This window comes from Coregonus clupeaformis, chromosome 7, assembly GCF_020615455.1.
Source record: "Coregonus clupeaformis isolate EN_2021a chromosome 7, ASM2061545v1, whole genome shotgun sequence".
Classification (NCBI taxonomy): Eukaryota; Metazoa; Chordata; class Actinopteri; order Salmoniformes; family Salmonidae; genus Coregonus; species Coregonus clupeaformis.
Window position 1 is genome coordinate 40,967,007 of NC_059198.1, and position 15,098 is coordinate 40,982,104.

The window sequence follows — 15,098 nt, forward strand, 5'->3', positions numbered from 1 at the left end:
CTCTTACAGTATATGGGTAATGACAAGGTCAGCAGCACTCATATGCTCACACTCTTAGGCATTGAGTTGAAAACCTCCTCCACGTACAGTGCTAGTCATGTAGACTGTCTTCACCTGTAGAGAATGCCTGTGTCATCCTGTCTCGGCCTCTCTCTAGTCCAGTCAGCAGTACTGTATGGCAGGCTGATGAAATCCAACAGGACAGGGAGAAATGCTGTGAAGTTCAGCCTGAAGCAGGGAGAGAGCTAGGTGCTAGGTGCTATAGGGAAGGTTGTGTTGTGTCCAAGATGGATACAGTACATGTGGGGGCAAGAGTTTTTAGAGCATTAAAGTACATTTGACAATTCAAAATAGAGCTGCCTGTGGATACTTCTCAGAAGTTTAGCGCTACCCGAAAGTTTGAGAAGACCCATTTGCAGTACTCATGTGCGTTGGTAAAGGCCCTCCGGCGAAATAGTGAGAGAGCAAAATAGAGAGCTTTTCTATTTTTTCCATTCGTATAAAAGCTGGATCGACTGACCTTGTGCATCTAAAGAGCTGGGCGGCAGAGAGAGGGAGAGATGACTTTCATTTATTTATGTTTAATGCTCCGACTGAAAGATCGGGTCGGACCTCGCTTTAGACCACTTAACGCTTGGGGGGGGGTTCGGCTTCAGAGGGGGCATGGGGTGTCTCCATTAGAGAAGGCCATCTCCTGGCCCCCTCTGTCCCCACTCTGTCCCCCCTCCCAAACCCTCAAGGGGAGAGAGGGGGAGACAGATGGCATTCTAATACCTCTCTGGCTAAATTCTAATGCTCCTGGAACTAGAGAGGCTGGAGAATATGGACATTTTGGATGGGATTCAGAGGCAATTACTACCCACCTGCAAATTAGAAATTCTCATTCTCAGTAACAGGTTCCCTGGGCAGCGTCCCCTTATATTTTTGTTATCTGCTGCTGATGGTTGGTGAGGAGGCTGGGGCGTTTTCACTCAGGAGTTGTTAGTGAGGAATAGTTAGAACGGGTTGGTATTGCTACAGAGTTTTGGTGGAAAGTTGGCTCTCGCCAAAGGCCGCAGGGGCCAATGCCAGCCTCGCAGACCCCGGTATCACAGCGCCATCTCAAGGCTGGCAAAATGGTTGGCACCCCCACTGATCAACCTGGCATGGCAAACAGGGCATACACTGCACCCTCGCAGCCCCCCATAAAGCCCAGTGATCAACACAGAGGGGGACTGATAGACGCTGGTGGGAGTGGATAGCCCCTAATGAAGGCTTCACCAAGGTCTCTCTGTTACTGCCAGCTGGGCGCTCGCAAAGGCATCGTTCACACACACACTCTTTGTCGACCCATACAGCTGGAGCGCTGCGGAAAAGGAGAATTAGTGGGGGAGAGAGAGAGCTCTGAAGCGCTACGATTTAGCCTGATTAATCTTGTAGGGGAAAAATAGCAAAGTAGAAAATGGATCCCATTTGTAAACCCAATGTTTTTACTTTGGACTTCTATGAAGTGCTATGAAGTCAATGCAAGCTTTCAGCTCAAGAGGAAAGGTCGCTGGAAAAGCAGACATTCTTATTGGTCATCTGCCTTATTGGCCAGTTTGTGATTCTCAACAGTGAGAGTCATCACCCCATAGAGATGCATATAATACTAGAGTGGCTGATGCCATATTCTATTTCTATGGATCAGCCCCACTGTCAATTATCTTTATCTCGCAGCATTCTGAAACCACGCCACAGCACTGTTTTGTAGGATGACAACACTCTAGCCTCCCTTGGCCCCTGTGTCGCCCCCGCAAGAAAACACAACAGTCCCCCCTTTCTGACAACCGCAATTAACGTCTACTCTACAGTCTCCCTCTGCAATGGAGGACTGAAGCTGAACTGAATTGGCCAGGCTTTAAGTATCCCATCCAGGCATACAGCAGACAGTCAGGCAACTCTCTGGGGCGCCTCCCTGGAATCGTCCGGTTGCTGCAGGCAAAAGTCGTCCCTAGGAATTTTTCTGGTGGTTCATCAGCATATTCCCTCTCTCTCGTGTGTGTGTGTTGCCCTTGCCGGTGACATGGAGCCCCAGGAGATGACATTAGCAGGGAGTGGAGGAGCGGGCCAGTAGGTATTTAAGGGCATCCTTGTCTCCTAGAATCTCCCTCAGTTCACCACACCAACGCCTGGGCCTGTGTTTACTTGGGACTGTGTGTCCACGTTGTGGACAAGATGGGACATGACAGCAAAATATGCAGTGTAGCCTCTGTTTTGAATGAGAAAAGGGTTGTTTTCTTGACTTGGCATTATACAGATGTCGCACTGTTTGTATGCAGACTAGGTTTCATCCCTGCGGCCTATCTTGGTTTCATGAGGAGATGTTCTGGATTGCTAGACTAATGTTAAGAACGACCAGAGCAGACCTGGGTTTAAATAGCAGGCTCAATAAAATCCATCAAAGTATTTCAAATAAAACTAATGTTAGTTGTAAATGGGTACGAACCAGTTGTGAGAAGTGGAACATTTCAATATGAGGCTTGATTACTGTATGTACTTAGCGTATCGCTAACTGTGTCGCCATAACCTTCCGGTGTTTTCCCTTGTGGTCGATTCCAGTAAACTGACCTTCTCGTCTCTTCTTTCTATTGTGTTTGGTATGAAATCAGGAAACTGGCCAAGAAGCGCAAGGAGACGCTGAGCAGCACACGGCAGGAGATGACAGTGATGGTGAACTCCATGGACAAGAGCTACACGGAGCAGGGCACCAACTGTGACGAGGCCATTTCCTTCATGGACACCCACAGCCACACACTGAACGGGAGAAGTGAGTGTCCAACACCAGGGCATTGTGGGTGGGTTGGTGGGTGTCTTGGGAGTCTAGAGGGCCTTTCACACTACTGAGCTGAACCCAGCCGAGCCAAACCAACCTATACTGAGTTGGCCTTGTTAAACATTACCCATAGTTGTAGGAACTGAAATGGAAAGGACAATGGGAAATGAAAAACATATTAGAGCTAACACAGCAATAGTGTGGAGAGGCTATAGGGACCATAGAGTACCACTGGCACATTAGAGCAATTTCTTTCAATTCTAAACCAATTCTGTTTTTGTCAATGATCAAGTCATGTGACAGGCTCTTGCAAACAAAATAACGTTTATACAGTTGTTGTTTACTTATTAGGCAACTCAACCACAGCGTCTAAATAAGGACTTATCGGTCTCAGATCTTACTTCCTTCATTTTCCAAAGCTGTCCAAATGCTCTTAATCATTGTTTCTGATCCTGAGCCTTCCTAAAACCCTGCTTACCTAATTATCCATCTCTTTCCAGCCTTTTATTTCCCTCCTATTGCCTCTATGAGGATCCTGTGTTGACACATGGACAATGGCTCTAGGTCCTACAGGTCATATCCCTTGTGTGCCCCCATCAGCACTAACCCCTATGGGGGCAGTAGATCCCCCAACCATGTCCCACGTTTCCATCCCTTCTGGCCTTGCTTCTCACCCCAGAGACAGCTGGCCCTGGCTGGGATACAATCCCCTAATCCTCCCCACCAACGGTGGTCCCCAGGCCCAGACAGAGTCAGCACCTACAGCTCTGCATGCTGGGTCAGCAGGTCTCATCACCATATGATATTCCCCTTTTACCCCCCTTCGCATCCACATGCCCCCATCCCTCAGATATAAGACATTAAGGCACCCCTTATTATGATGATATTTCTTAGACCTTATATCTCTGTTTCTGGAGACTGGAGGCTAAGTAAGTCACAAACCCTGAAGACAGCGTTTTCTGTCTTTCTTTCAACTCTGAAGGTTAGGAGGTGACAGGGTGACTAGGCATGTTTCTCTCCCCTCACGGCCACGCGCTCCTCTCCTCTGTCTGTCAAAGAAAAAGGGGACGGGAGCAAAAATGTGACCGCAAACATGTCTTTGATCGTTTGGCGCGCGTTTAATATTGCAGTAGTGGAAAGCCATTTCTGCCTGAAAGGGCCGGCTGGCATGTCACCGGGCAGAGTGGAGTGGCCCGGGAAACTTTGGAGATAGATAAATAAATAAACATGCTCTCATTGGACGACAGAGCCATTCATCTGTGACCTTATCCCGCTGTCTATCACAATATCCTTGACTGACAGCTGGGTCACTGTACCAAACTTATCAAGGCAGCTGTCGGATGGCGACCGACAAACACGGCGACCGTCGCTCAGCGTACTCCGCCGGCTTTATCACTGAATCGGCTAAACTTTATTGATTTGGCTGAAATATGTTGTATGAACACAGCGTGTTGTTGTGTCTTACGCAAACCAAAATACCATAATTTAAAAAACATTTGCATATTTGTATCCGTACACTTAACCAAAACAGTACATTTTACATTGATATTTTAGTCATTTAGCAGACGCGACTTAATGTCTCAGGTTCTTGACATTATTCCACTTGTTAAATTGACTGTCAGGGAACAGGCTTCTTTGTTTGATTCCTACAGATTTTCTAGAAATATACTAATACTTCTTCCTTCACTAAAGGTTATATTGACCATTCTGTTTGTGTCTGCTCTATCTCTTGCTAAAAGCTGTCTCCTCGCCCTCGTCATTCACCATGAAGACTAACACGCTCAGCACGTCCGTACCCAACTCCTACTACCCAGGTAAACTACCTCCCCTTCAAACTCCTTTTAACACCTTCTAATTCTACTACTGTCTGTGACCTCTTATGACCCTTGATCTCTGAATGACCCCTTGAACTTTGACCGTTTAACGAATGGCCAATGCCGATTCAGGCACCAGTGCCTGTATTTGTCCCGTGTAGCTCAGTTGGTAGAGCATGGCACTTGCAACGCCAGGGTTGTGGGTTCGATTCCCACGGGGGGCCAGTATGAAAAAATGTATGCACTCACTAACTGTAAGTCGCTCTGGATAAGACCGTCTGCTAAATGACTAAAATGTAAAAATGTAAACGCTCTGCTTGACTTAACGGTGGCCTGCAAAACAATGTAATGATGCCTGTTCTCTTTTTGCCTGCAGTTTTAATTGCTCTGCAGCGTTTGCACTTCAGCATACTATTTCCTGCCCCTACTTGGGAGAACCATATTTAGCCATATTGGTAGATTGATTTGAATTGATAATGAAATTCGATGGATTTTGTTGGACATGATTTATATTAAACTGACTTAGTTATAATCTCTCATATTGTTAAATATGAGCTATTTATGCTGTTCTTCCATTGAGGGGTTTCTTTGCCTCTCTTGATGACTGTAATGCCAACTTACTGCTCTGCTATAATGTTGCTGTCTCACCTGAGGGGAGAGCACGTCACTGTATTCACTGCTATATTCTCTCTTCTTTGTTAACCCCCTACTCTGCACTGGTTTTGGGGTGTGGGCAGATCCCTTTGTGCCAACAGCTATCTTGGGTGAGAAAACATTATTTTATTTTTTCCTACAATACATTTCTTATGCTTACAGACCAACTAAGAGACAGACTACTCTAAAATAGACAAGGTGCTGTGCATTTGAGGGAAGGAGAGTCAGAGAGGGAGAGAGGGAGAGAGGGGAGAGAGAAAGAGTGTCAGATAGCGATTTGGACTGTTTTTTTTTCCTGATAATGGCTTTCACACATTCATACCTGCCTGCTTTTCTTCTTTATGTCAGACCAGAAGGTTTTGTTTCTTTCTAATCAAGCTGAGGTTGGCTAATTCACTCCATCCCATCCGCATTCCGTGTCGTGCGTGTGACGTCACGTATGTCTATGACCTCTCATATGCATGGACAGACAATGTGGACTGGATGAGGGGGAGTGGCACAGCAAACAAACTAAAAACATGCATACAAACAGACAAAGTAGTTCCCATCACCATAGCAGAAAGTAGTTCCCATCGTCATAGCAGAAAGTAGTTCCCATCGCCTTAGCAGAAAGTAGTTCCCATCGCCATAGCAGAAAGTAGTTCCCATCGCCATAGTAATGACCATGTAGAGAAGTGGCAAACATTGGAAAGCTCCCGGGCAAAGCTAAGGAATTATACACTTTTGTCAATGTAACTATTGCCTAGCTGACCCTTATCAACTCCTTCAGAACAATAATTGTCAGTTCCAACCCGATAACTTTGTCTTGGTAGGTTGTTTGTTGTGCAGGTACATTAGACAACATACACACACCACATGTAGACATTTGACAAAGACACATATCAACATACTGTAAAATGTGTCTTTTATACCAGATTTACACACTTTAGGGTAGTAGACAAAGATAAAAAGCACAACAGTGTCTCAAGCAAGCATGGCATGAGTGATTTTCTAGATGTTTCCTCAGGCAAGGCCCAATATTCACGTTCACCGTTTACAGTACCTCAGAAAAGGGCTAGCTAGTGGTTGCACTTGTTTTCTAGAGAGGTTTTCAAACGTGATCAGGAGATGTTTTACCACAGATGTAGGATCTTAATTTGATCACTCCTTTGTTGCTGAGAATTTTCCTGCACCGCAGGAAATGCAGATGAGCTTCGTGATTTACATAAATTAACTGAAAACCCACACTAACACACGGTTATATTAAGAGTATTGCACTTTTCATGTAGCCTACTTTTGGCCAGCTAATAGACTAACCACTGATCAAGCAACATTATGGACTAAAGGTTCAAATCCTGTTATTCTTGCTTTGACAATATAGGTCAAATGAACATCCTACACCTGTAGTTAAACTGATTTGGCAAATGACCTTCTTTTTTTTAATGTGTTCAGTAAACAAAATGGGTTGGTTCTTTATCATGTAATTATCAGCATTGATTACATTGAAATGGCCAATTCTAGGTGATTCCAACCAAATTAACACAACCCCAACTAAAGTGTCCCAGATCTAGCTTTCTGTGAGGTATCCAATTGAACTGAATAGTTGGTTAGATCAAAAATCCCGGAATGGCAAAAAATGTTGGTGCCTAGAAACATCTAGAGAAAATTAAAACTGTGCAGGTGCTCATGCCTAAACGTTATTATTGTTGCTTATACCCTGTTTCCTTTCTCTTCTCCTTTTTTTTCTTCACATTTAACCTGTTATGTATCCTCTAATAAAGTGCCCATTAATGGTAAGTTGCCAGTCTGCCCTGTTTTCTCTGGGGTGAGGAGATGTGTGTGTGCGTCATGCTATTGAAAAGGGGCTTGCCTTGTCCTGGGGGCTGCTCTCCCATCTTGTTGCCACGCATGCAGTTGTGTTAGCGCATCTCACGCCCCCCCCCCTCCCCCTGTGAAGCCATTAGCTAGCATGGCGGTCTGACTCCACCCGTGGACAGTGTTGCCTCATGCATATATGGACTATGTGACATACCCTCCCTACCCCCACAACCCCCTCCCCCTACTTTGTTGAATGGGGTTCTCACGCCTCTGACATTTTGTGTTACGGTTTCCCATTAGACGTAGTTACCGACCAGGGTAGCCACTTCATTTGATCGTGCACCCACGTCATCCATCCACCGCCGCCATTCCATCATTTGTGCAACCTAATTTTGCCATTGGTCGAATTCTGTGGATAGAAAAGTTTCTACTGAGAACTTAGCCACAAGCTAGCGTTATCAGAACTGAGGGCTAGTCTAGCATCAATAGAAATAAAGCAATCTCTTTCCCCTCATCATACAATGTAAATAGATATATTGGGCACCATCATGTCATCTATTGAAACATAATGTTATAATACAAGCTCCATTATTTTGTCTTCACCATGTTTTAAAGCACTGTAATAACTAGTTGTGCATAACGTAGTTTAAGTAACTCCTTTTCATTTCATGTTTTGTCATTGAATAACTTTATATTGTGACCTTGTATTCATCCATTAGAATGTCAACAGTGTTTCCTATCCTATGTCTGTACGGGGTTGTGCAGCACTCCAGTTCTGACCAGTGTGTGTGTTTGTGTACGTGTGTCCTCGTCCCTCCTCTCTGTTTCTAGATGAGAACCACACCATGACCAGTGACACCAGTAGTTTGGTCCAGTCCCACAGCCACTCCTATAAGAAGAAGAGGGAGGTGGCGGATGTGCCTCCCTACCAGACCGGTCAGCTCCACCCAGCCATCCGTGTGGCCGACCTGCTCCAGCACATCACCCAGATGAAGTGCGCTGAGGGCTACGGCTTCAAGGAGGAGTATGAGGTGAGAGCCCCAACTACCTGCCTGTCTGACTAGTGTAGTATCCCCCCTATCCTCTCTCACATGGCAGACAGTGTCCCCACAAACCACAATGTCCCCACAAACCACAATGTCCCCACAAACCACAATGTCCCCACAAACCACAATGTCCCCACAAACCACAATGTCCCCACAAACCACAATGTCCCCACAAACCACATTGTCCCCACATACCACAACATTATCCTAAACCAAAATGTCCCCACATACCACAATGTCCCCACATACCACAATGTCCTCACATACCACAATGTCCCCACATACCACAATGTCCCCACATATACCACGTCACCGGTCTGTCTGTCTTTGTAGACTCCCTCACTCGGAAGCACACGGGTCCCTGTTTGTCTTTCTTTTGTTTTGTTTTTTGTGTTTCTTTCTTGCTTTTAATGCTTGTCTTCTTTCCTGGTTTGTTGTTTTACTTCTCTTTTTCTTAAGTGTTTAGATTCATTGTTTGTTTGACATTTCTGCAAGGAGTTGAAATTTGGTCTCTTTGAATGAACTTCTCATTTGTGCAATTAGTGCACAAAATGCACTAGTTCTGTGTCCACACACTCCTCCCGTACCGATGTTTATGTCACCACTGAATTCCTCTGGCTTAGTGTTTGGGCTCCTGCAGTTTGTTGACTGCACGCCTCACTATATTTTTACATTTACGTCATTTAGCAGACGCTCTTATCCAGAGCGACTTAAAGTTAGTGAGTGCATACATATTTTTTTTGTCATACTGGCCCCCCGTGGGAATCGAACCCACAACCCTGGCGTTGCAAACGCCATGCTCTACCAACTGAGCTACATGGGGCTATATCTTACTGCCTCGTGGACACCATCCATTTAGTCTAGCAACGCTAAACCGCCCTGGTTCGAAAATGTGCCTTCTAAATCTTGAAAATCCTACACCACACACACATACACTCTCAATAAACACACACACACACACTTAAGGGGGGATTTTCCGAGACTGTGTGTTAATGGCTGAGACCATTGCGAGCTGCCAGCTCTGCCTAGAAGTCTGTATAGTGAACGAACTAGATGTGAACAGCGCTTCTCTCCAGAAGCTGTCTGATTCCCTCGCCACTCAGCACATAGTGTGTGATTCTACCTTTTCTACCTTTTCTACAGAGGGAATTTACCTGTAATGAACTATCCACCAACCCCCCTCCCATCTTATCCTTTACTTTGCTATACCCACTACTTACACAATAAACGACACAGGAATCAAATCAATAATTCAAGCTCCCATACCCGGTCCCTGTGGTTTGGGGCTACCCTCAGGGCTCAATTCATTATGGATATGGATGGAAGATTTTTAAGGCTACTAGTGCAATAATACAGTATTGCCAGTCTAAAAAATACAGAGTGCGGAATAATTGATGCCCTCCCTCTTCCACCTCTCCACCCCTCCATCTGAAAGTGCTTCACGTCACTGTTTTGTATTTTCTATCTTTCTATTGATTTTTTTTCGACCTTTCTATTTGCAACGCCGCTAAAGGTTAGAGACGGCGAGTCATTGTCACTTCGTTTTCTTTTCCTGCTACCACTGTCTTAGGTGTAAATGGTCTCTCTAGACATGACGAGCCGAGCACTAAACTAAACTGATCAATTCTAATCTCTCCCCCGATTCCATGCTTCTTGTTATTCCATAACTTTGTCTATGGGAAAGATAAATGAGGTAAGCAAGTCCCCTTTTTGGTTTGATTGTAAAATATGTTTTTAGATTGTTGCTTTGTCGTAGTATTATAGAAGCCCAAGTTGCAGCTAGCATACAACCTATAGCTCCTATCTTGGAGAGTTTGTTCCTACGATATTGCTCATCATTATTTCTTTGATACCTGCTGTTGGTTGTCTTGTGTCCATGCAAACATGCATTTAACAGCCCCCCTAAACCATTAAATACTAGAAAAACATCCACTTTTTTTCTGCTCCAAATGAATCCCCTGTGGCCAGTGAGAATCAAAGAGCGGTGAAATGAGTGCCGTTCAGTCGACACAACAGCACGTAGCAGAGGTCCCGTCTAATGGAAGTGTTTGTAGACAGAACACACTCCGCGTTCATCCCAGACACACAGTAAATGTGCCTCGTCGAGCTCAGGCCTGCCTCTTCTTCAAAGGCAAAAAAACATATTTGATTTGTTTTAATGATAATGCAGTCAGACGCCATTTGAAATCTTTAATCATGAAAGACTGTAACTGCTCCAGCTTGCCCTCTTGGTATGGTATGGTGCAATCAAAAACGAAATATTAAGACTTGCAGATCATATTTAGTTAAAACCAATTGAGTCCTTGAGATCAACTTACGTTGTACCTACATCTCCATTAATATGCAGCTTTTACTGTGATCGTTATTCATGAATGGCTCTTACTATTCCTCCCACATATCCACCTCCCTAACCACTACAAAATCTTACTCTGTAACACTGTTCAACATCCAACTCTGTTTACCTTCCATGTCATCATAACACACTGTTTCTCTCCTCAGATTGGCTTCATACGGGCAGCATCTTCCAAGCATTATGTTAATGCCTGAAATATGCCTTTGTGTTTATGCCAGATTGTGCTGCCTACTGGTAAACACTTGAGAAAGCATTGTGTGGGGTAAAAACGCAGTGGAGCTGTTTTGGTGCTGAAGCTTTGTCTAAGCCCCTACCACCTCTGGTGCCTCTGAGGAGTGTTTTCAAAGTCTCTGTCCCCCTGTAGTCAGTAGCGTTGAGGGTGAAATCACAAGGGGGTTTTAGAATCATAAGGGGTTGGTGTTGCACCTGAGTGAGAGACTGAACATCAACAGCCATTCAGAAGCTCTTTTGAGCCGTGGGAACAATGGCTTCCACACTGTTTGTTCACTCGCTTGTTTTTGATAAGATTTGGGATAAGAGAGCACTTTTGTTTGGATTTGGGCCTGTGAGAGCAGACCATAGATCTCATCTCAGTAGGTCTACTTCCATGAAAATCACCTGTGTAGTGCTTTGAAAAAGTTTGAGAGGGGAAAAGTATGCAGGGCTTTGAATTAATTATTGGTTTTCCACCAATCACGTTAAGGCTTACTGGCAGGTGGTGGAAAAACCTGGCCAATGGAGAATTAGTATGATAGTGCCAATGGGGTTAGATGAAGCCTGGAGCTGCCTCCTAGCCATTTGACTTGTAATTCCCCCACAGATTGCTGCAAGGCTGCTATGGATGTTAATAATTCAATATTATACCTTTTATATTTAACTAGACCTTTTTTCATTAGCAGCCAATGTTTGGGTGATTATTAGGCTCAGAAAAAGCATGTTGTAGACTAACATTTCTTTAAATGTTTTCTTAAAACCCAGTTTTGTATTTTCCCTTGATCTGCACATAGCATAGAAGTCTTGCAAACACAAGACATTGTTGCAAAATCAATTATTTCTCTAAACTAGCGAGCCAATATTACACCTGAACAAGAAAATAAAAAAAGTACAACTATGAATAGTTGAACACCTGCCAGCAAGCGTTGGTGCATTTCACATCACATAATTATTTTTGGTGTTCTCTAACTCTCCCCAAACTATTTTGACAATGTGAAATGCTTTATTCTTGAAAGCTCTTTTTTTCTCTGACACCGCTCACCCCTGAAGTTTGACGCGTGTCTAAAGCAGTTTGCGGCAACGTTCTTCTCCCGCCTCTCCCCCACCGCGGGCCAGTGTCGGACCACGGATCTCATTATAACACAGTTGAGAAAGCGAGGGAGAGAGAGAGATGAGCGTAAAGAAAGGTGCTTGTCAGTCATTCTATCACTCCTCTCCTCCCCAGGTTGCCTCGCTGGCCATGGCACCTCCGTGTCACTTCCTGCACATGAAAAGACAGCTGTCTTGAAAGTCACACGGCAGCGATGAATAACAAACCAGCGCCACTTTGAAACTCAAAATCTAGAGAGGAGAAATGGAGAGAGAGAAAACCGAGGGAGAACACTAAGCGCCTGAAGTTGTCAATATGTGTTAAACTGTCTTTAATGTCTCTTTACTGCATCCAATTCTGAGACATTCGAAGAGAGAAAAAGCAATCTGCATTAAAATACGGCCTGCCCTTCAAAGTGTCACTTGTCGTGGCGGTTTACAAGGCCTGCCACTGCACGTTTCTCCCCATACCCAACGTGGCTGGTAAAAGGTCATTTGATAATGCTAGTCTTTTAAGCTCGTTTCAAGGTGACGTCACAGCGTGTATACCCGATTCCCTTGTTCAAAGACGTCTTCAGGAAAATAAAAACTTGATTCTTCCTCTCTGATTTCTCCCTCATTTAGTCATATGGCCATGTCAGCCTTGCCAAAGACTGATTGCTGTCATTGATGACTGTTAAGAAATTGCATATTTTCCCACTTTAGGCAGTCACAGAAAATACCACAAGTTCACAATTTTCATTTGATTTGGAGTGGAAGTACCATTTCCCTCTTTACGTCTGGCACTGTGTGGGGCGGGGGACGACGACGACGACATCAGTGAGAGTGAGGCTCCTCGCCATGGGGACCAGGCTGCTTGCCATTATCCACTCAGAGCACTGATCAAGGCTTCTTGTACTCGGAACGAGTTCCGTGTCATTTTATCATTGAGGGGAACAAGTGGGAGAGGGAGAGATATAATGGGAAGGGGGGAGCAAGCGGCTTCCCTGGCCAAAAGAGGCTCCACTGCAGGCAATCAGAGCTAATCAGATCAGTTGTCTGATGGGGCTGAGAGAGAGCGGTATCGGAAGGAACGTTGGATGGATGGGGCTAAATAACAATGCATCATTATGATCTATTTATACATTCCTGACACTCTTTGGAGAGGAGATGGGGAAGAGGCAGCAGGCAGCTGGAGGAGACATTAACTTACAGGGGGAAGAGGCAGCAGGCAGCTGGAGGACACATTAACTTACAGGGGGAAGAGGCAGCTGGAGGAGACATTAATTTACAGGGGGAAGAGGCAGCAGGCAGCTGGAGGAGACATTAACTTACAGGGGGAAGAGGCAGCAGGCAGCTGGAGGAGACATTAACTTACAGGGGGAAGAGGAAGCAGGCAGCTGGAGGACACATTAACTTACAGGGGGAAGAGGCAGCAGGCAGCTGGGTGACACATTAACTTACAGGGGGAAGAAGCAGCAGGTAGCTGGAGGACACATTCAGTTACAGGGGGAAGAGGCAGCTGGAGGTACAATTAACTTACTTGGGGAAGAGGCAGCAGGCAGCTGGAGGAGACATTCACTTACAGGGAGAAGAAGCAGCAGGCAGCTGGAGGACACATTCAGTTACAGGGGGAAGAGGCAGCAGGCAGCTGGTTGACACATTAACTTACAGGGGGAAGAGGCAGCAGGCAGCTGGAGGTACAATTAACTTACTTGGGGAAGAGGCAGCAGGCAGCTGGAGGAGACATTAACTTACAGGGGGAAGAGGCAGCAGGCAGCTGGAGGAGACATTCACTTACAGGGGGAAGAAGCAGCAAGCAGCTGGAGGACACATTCAGTTACAGGGGGAAGAGGCAGCAGGCAGCTGGTTGACACATTAACTTACAGGGGGAAGAGGCAGCAGGCAGCTGGAGGAGACATTAACTTACAGTGGGAAGAGGCAGCAGGCAGCTGGAGGGGACATTAACTTACATGGAGCAAGCAGCAGCACACAGTCTGGGTAGTGAACCAATAATCACCAGCACCACTCCAGCGCTGAAGTTTATTTTCATAATTAGTCCTAATTGCGTGTCCTGGCGCGAGATCAGAATGGCAAAAAACTAATATGATTAATATTTAATGAGGTGCTCTGCTCAGGCAGAGTAGGGTTTTGATCAGCCCAGTGGCTGTGTGTATGTGGTTGTTTTTATTCTATTTCATCTCATGTTATTTTTGGGGAAACTAGTCCTTCAGAGGAGTATGTTGGTAAAGTTTGTGCTGGACTGGTGTTCTATCTCGGTGAGGAAGATTCTAATTGGCTTACAGCGCCAGCGTAATGGGCACCTTTTCTGAAACGGCTCCCAGAAGGCCGTTTTCCTGCCTCCTTTCATGTCTAGTAATGATGTGGATATATATCTCTATTTTTAATAATGTGTCCCCTCTTTTGACCCGAAAGGATCTGCCGCTGAACTGGGCTGTCATTTAAAGAGCTGACCTCCTAACCCTTTGGACCTTTCATGACCTCTTTTTCTTTCTTTCTCTCTTTCTCTCTTTCTTTCTTTCTTTCTCTCTCTCTCTCTCTCTCTCTCTCTCTCTCTCTCTCTCTCTCTCTCTCTCTCTCTCTCTCTCTCTCTCTCTCTCTCTCTCTCTCTCTCTCTCTCTCTCTCTCTCTCTCTCTTTCTTTCTTTCTTTCTTTCTTTCTTTCTTTCTTTCTTTCTTTCTTTCTTTCTTTCTTTCTTTCTTTCTTTCTTTCTTTCTTTCTTTCTTTCTTTCTTTCTTTCTTTCTTTCTTTCTTTCTTTCTTTCTTTCTTTCTTTCTTTCTTTCTTTCTTTCTTTCTTTCTTTCTTTCTTTCTTTCTTTCTTTCTTTCTTTCTTTCTTTTCTTTCTTTCTTTCTTTCTTTCTCTCTTTCTTTCTTTCTTTCTTTCTTTCTTTCTTTCTTTCTTTCTTTCTTTCTTTCTTTCTTTCTTTCTTTCTTTCTTTCTTTCTTTCTTTCTTTCTTTCTTTCTTTCTTTCTTTCTTTCTTTCTTTCTTTCTTTCTTTCTTTCTTTCTTTCTTTCTTTCTTTCTTTCTTTCTTTCTTTCTTTCTTTCTTTCTTTCTTTCTTTCTTTCTTTCTTTCTTTCTTTCTTTCTTTCTTTCTTTCTTTCTTTCTTTCTTTCTTTCTTTCTTTCTTTCTTTCTTTCTTTCTTTCTTTCTTTCTTTCTTTCTTTCTTTCTTTCTTTCTTTCTTTCTTTCTTTCTTTCTTTCTTTCTTTCTTTCTTTCTTTCTTTCTTTCTTTCTTTCTTTCTTTCTTTCTTTCTTTCTTTCTTTCTTTCTTTCTTTCTTTCTTTCTTTCTTTCTTTCTTTCTTTCTTTCTTTCTTTCTTTCTTTCTTTCTTTCT

At 44.3% G+C, this 15,098-nt stretch overlaps 1 protein-coding gene across 14 annotated transcripts in view; it reads left to right on the forward strand.

Annotated features, from left to right (window-relative positions):
- The window catches only part of ptprma (protein tyrosine phosphatase receptor type Ma), a 260,636-nt gene that overhangs the window by 211,266 nt on the left and 34,272 nt on the right, over positions 1-15,098 (forward strand). For 4 of the 14 annotated variants that reach the window (XM_041879910.2, XM_041879913.2, XM_041879918.2 and 1 more), the window contains 6 exons: positions 2,631-2,788; positions 4,534-4,608; positions 5,346-5,372; positions 7,023-7,034; positions 7,891-8,090; positions 9,790-9,798. In XM_041879910.2, coding sequence (XP_041735844.2) covers positions 2,631-2,788; positions 4,534-4,608; positions 5,346-5,372; positions 7,023-7,034; positions 7,891-8,090; positions 9,790-9,798 — 481 coding nt within the window. The remainder of the gene's footprint in view (positions 1-2,630; positions 2,789-4,533; positions 4,609-5,345; positions 5,373-7,022; positions 7,035-7,890; positions 8,091-9,789; positions 9,799-15,098) is intronic. The other 10 variants (XM_041879911.2, XM_041879924.2, XM_041879914.2 and 7 more) reach the window with 6 other exon arrangements.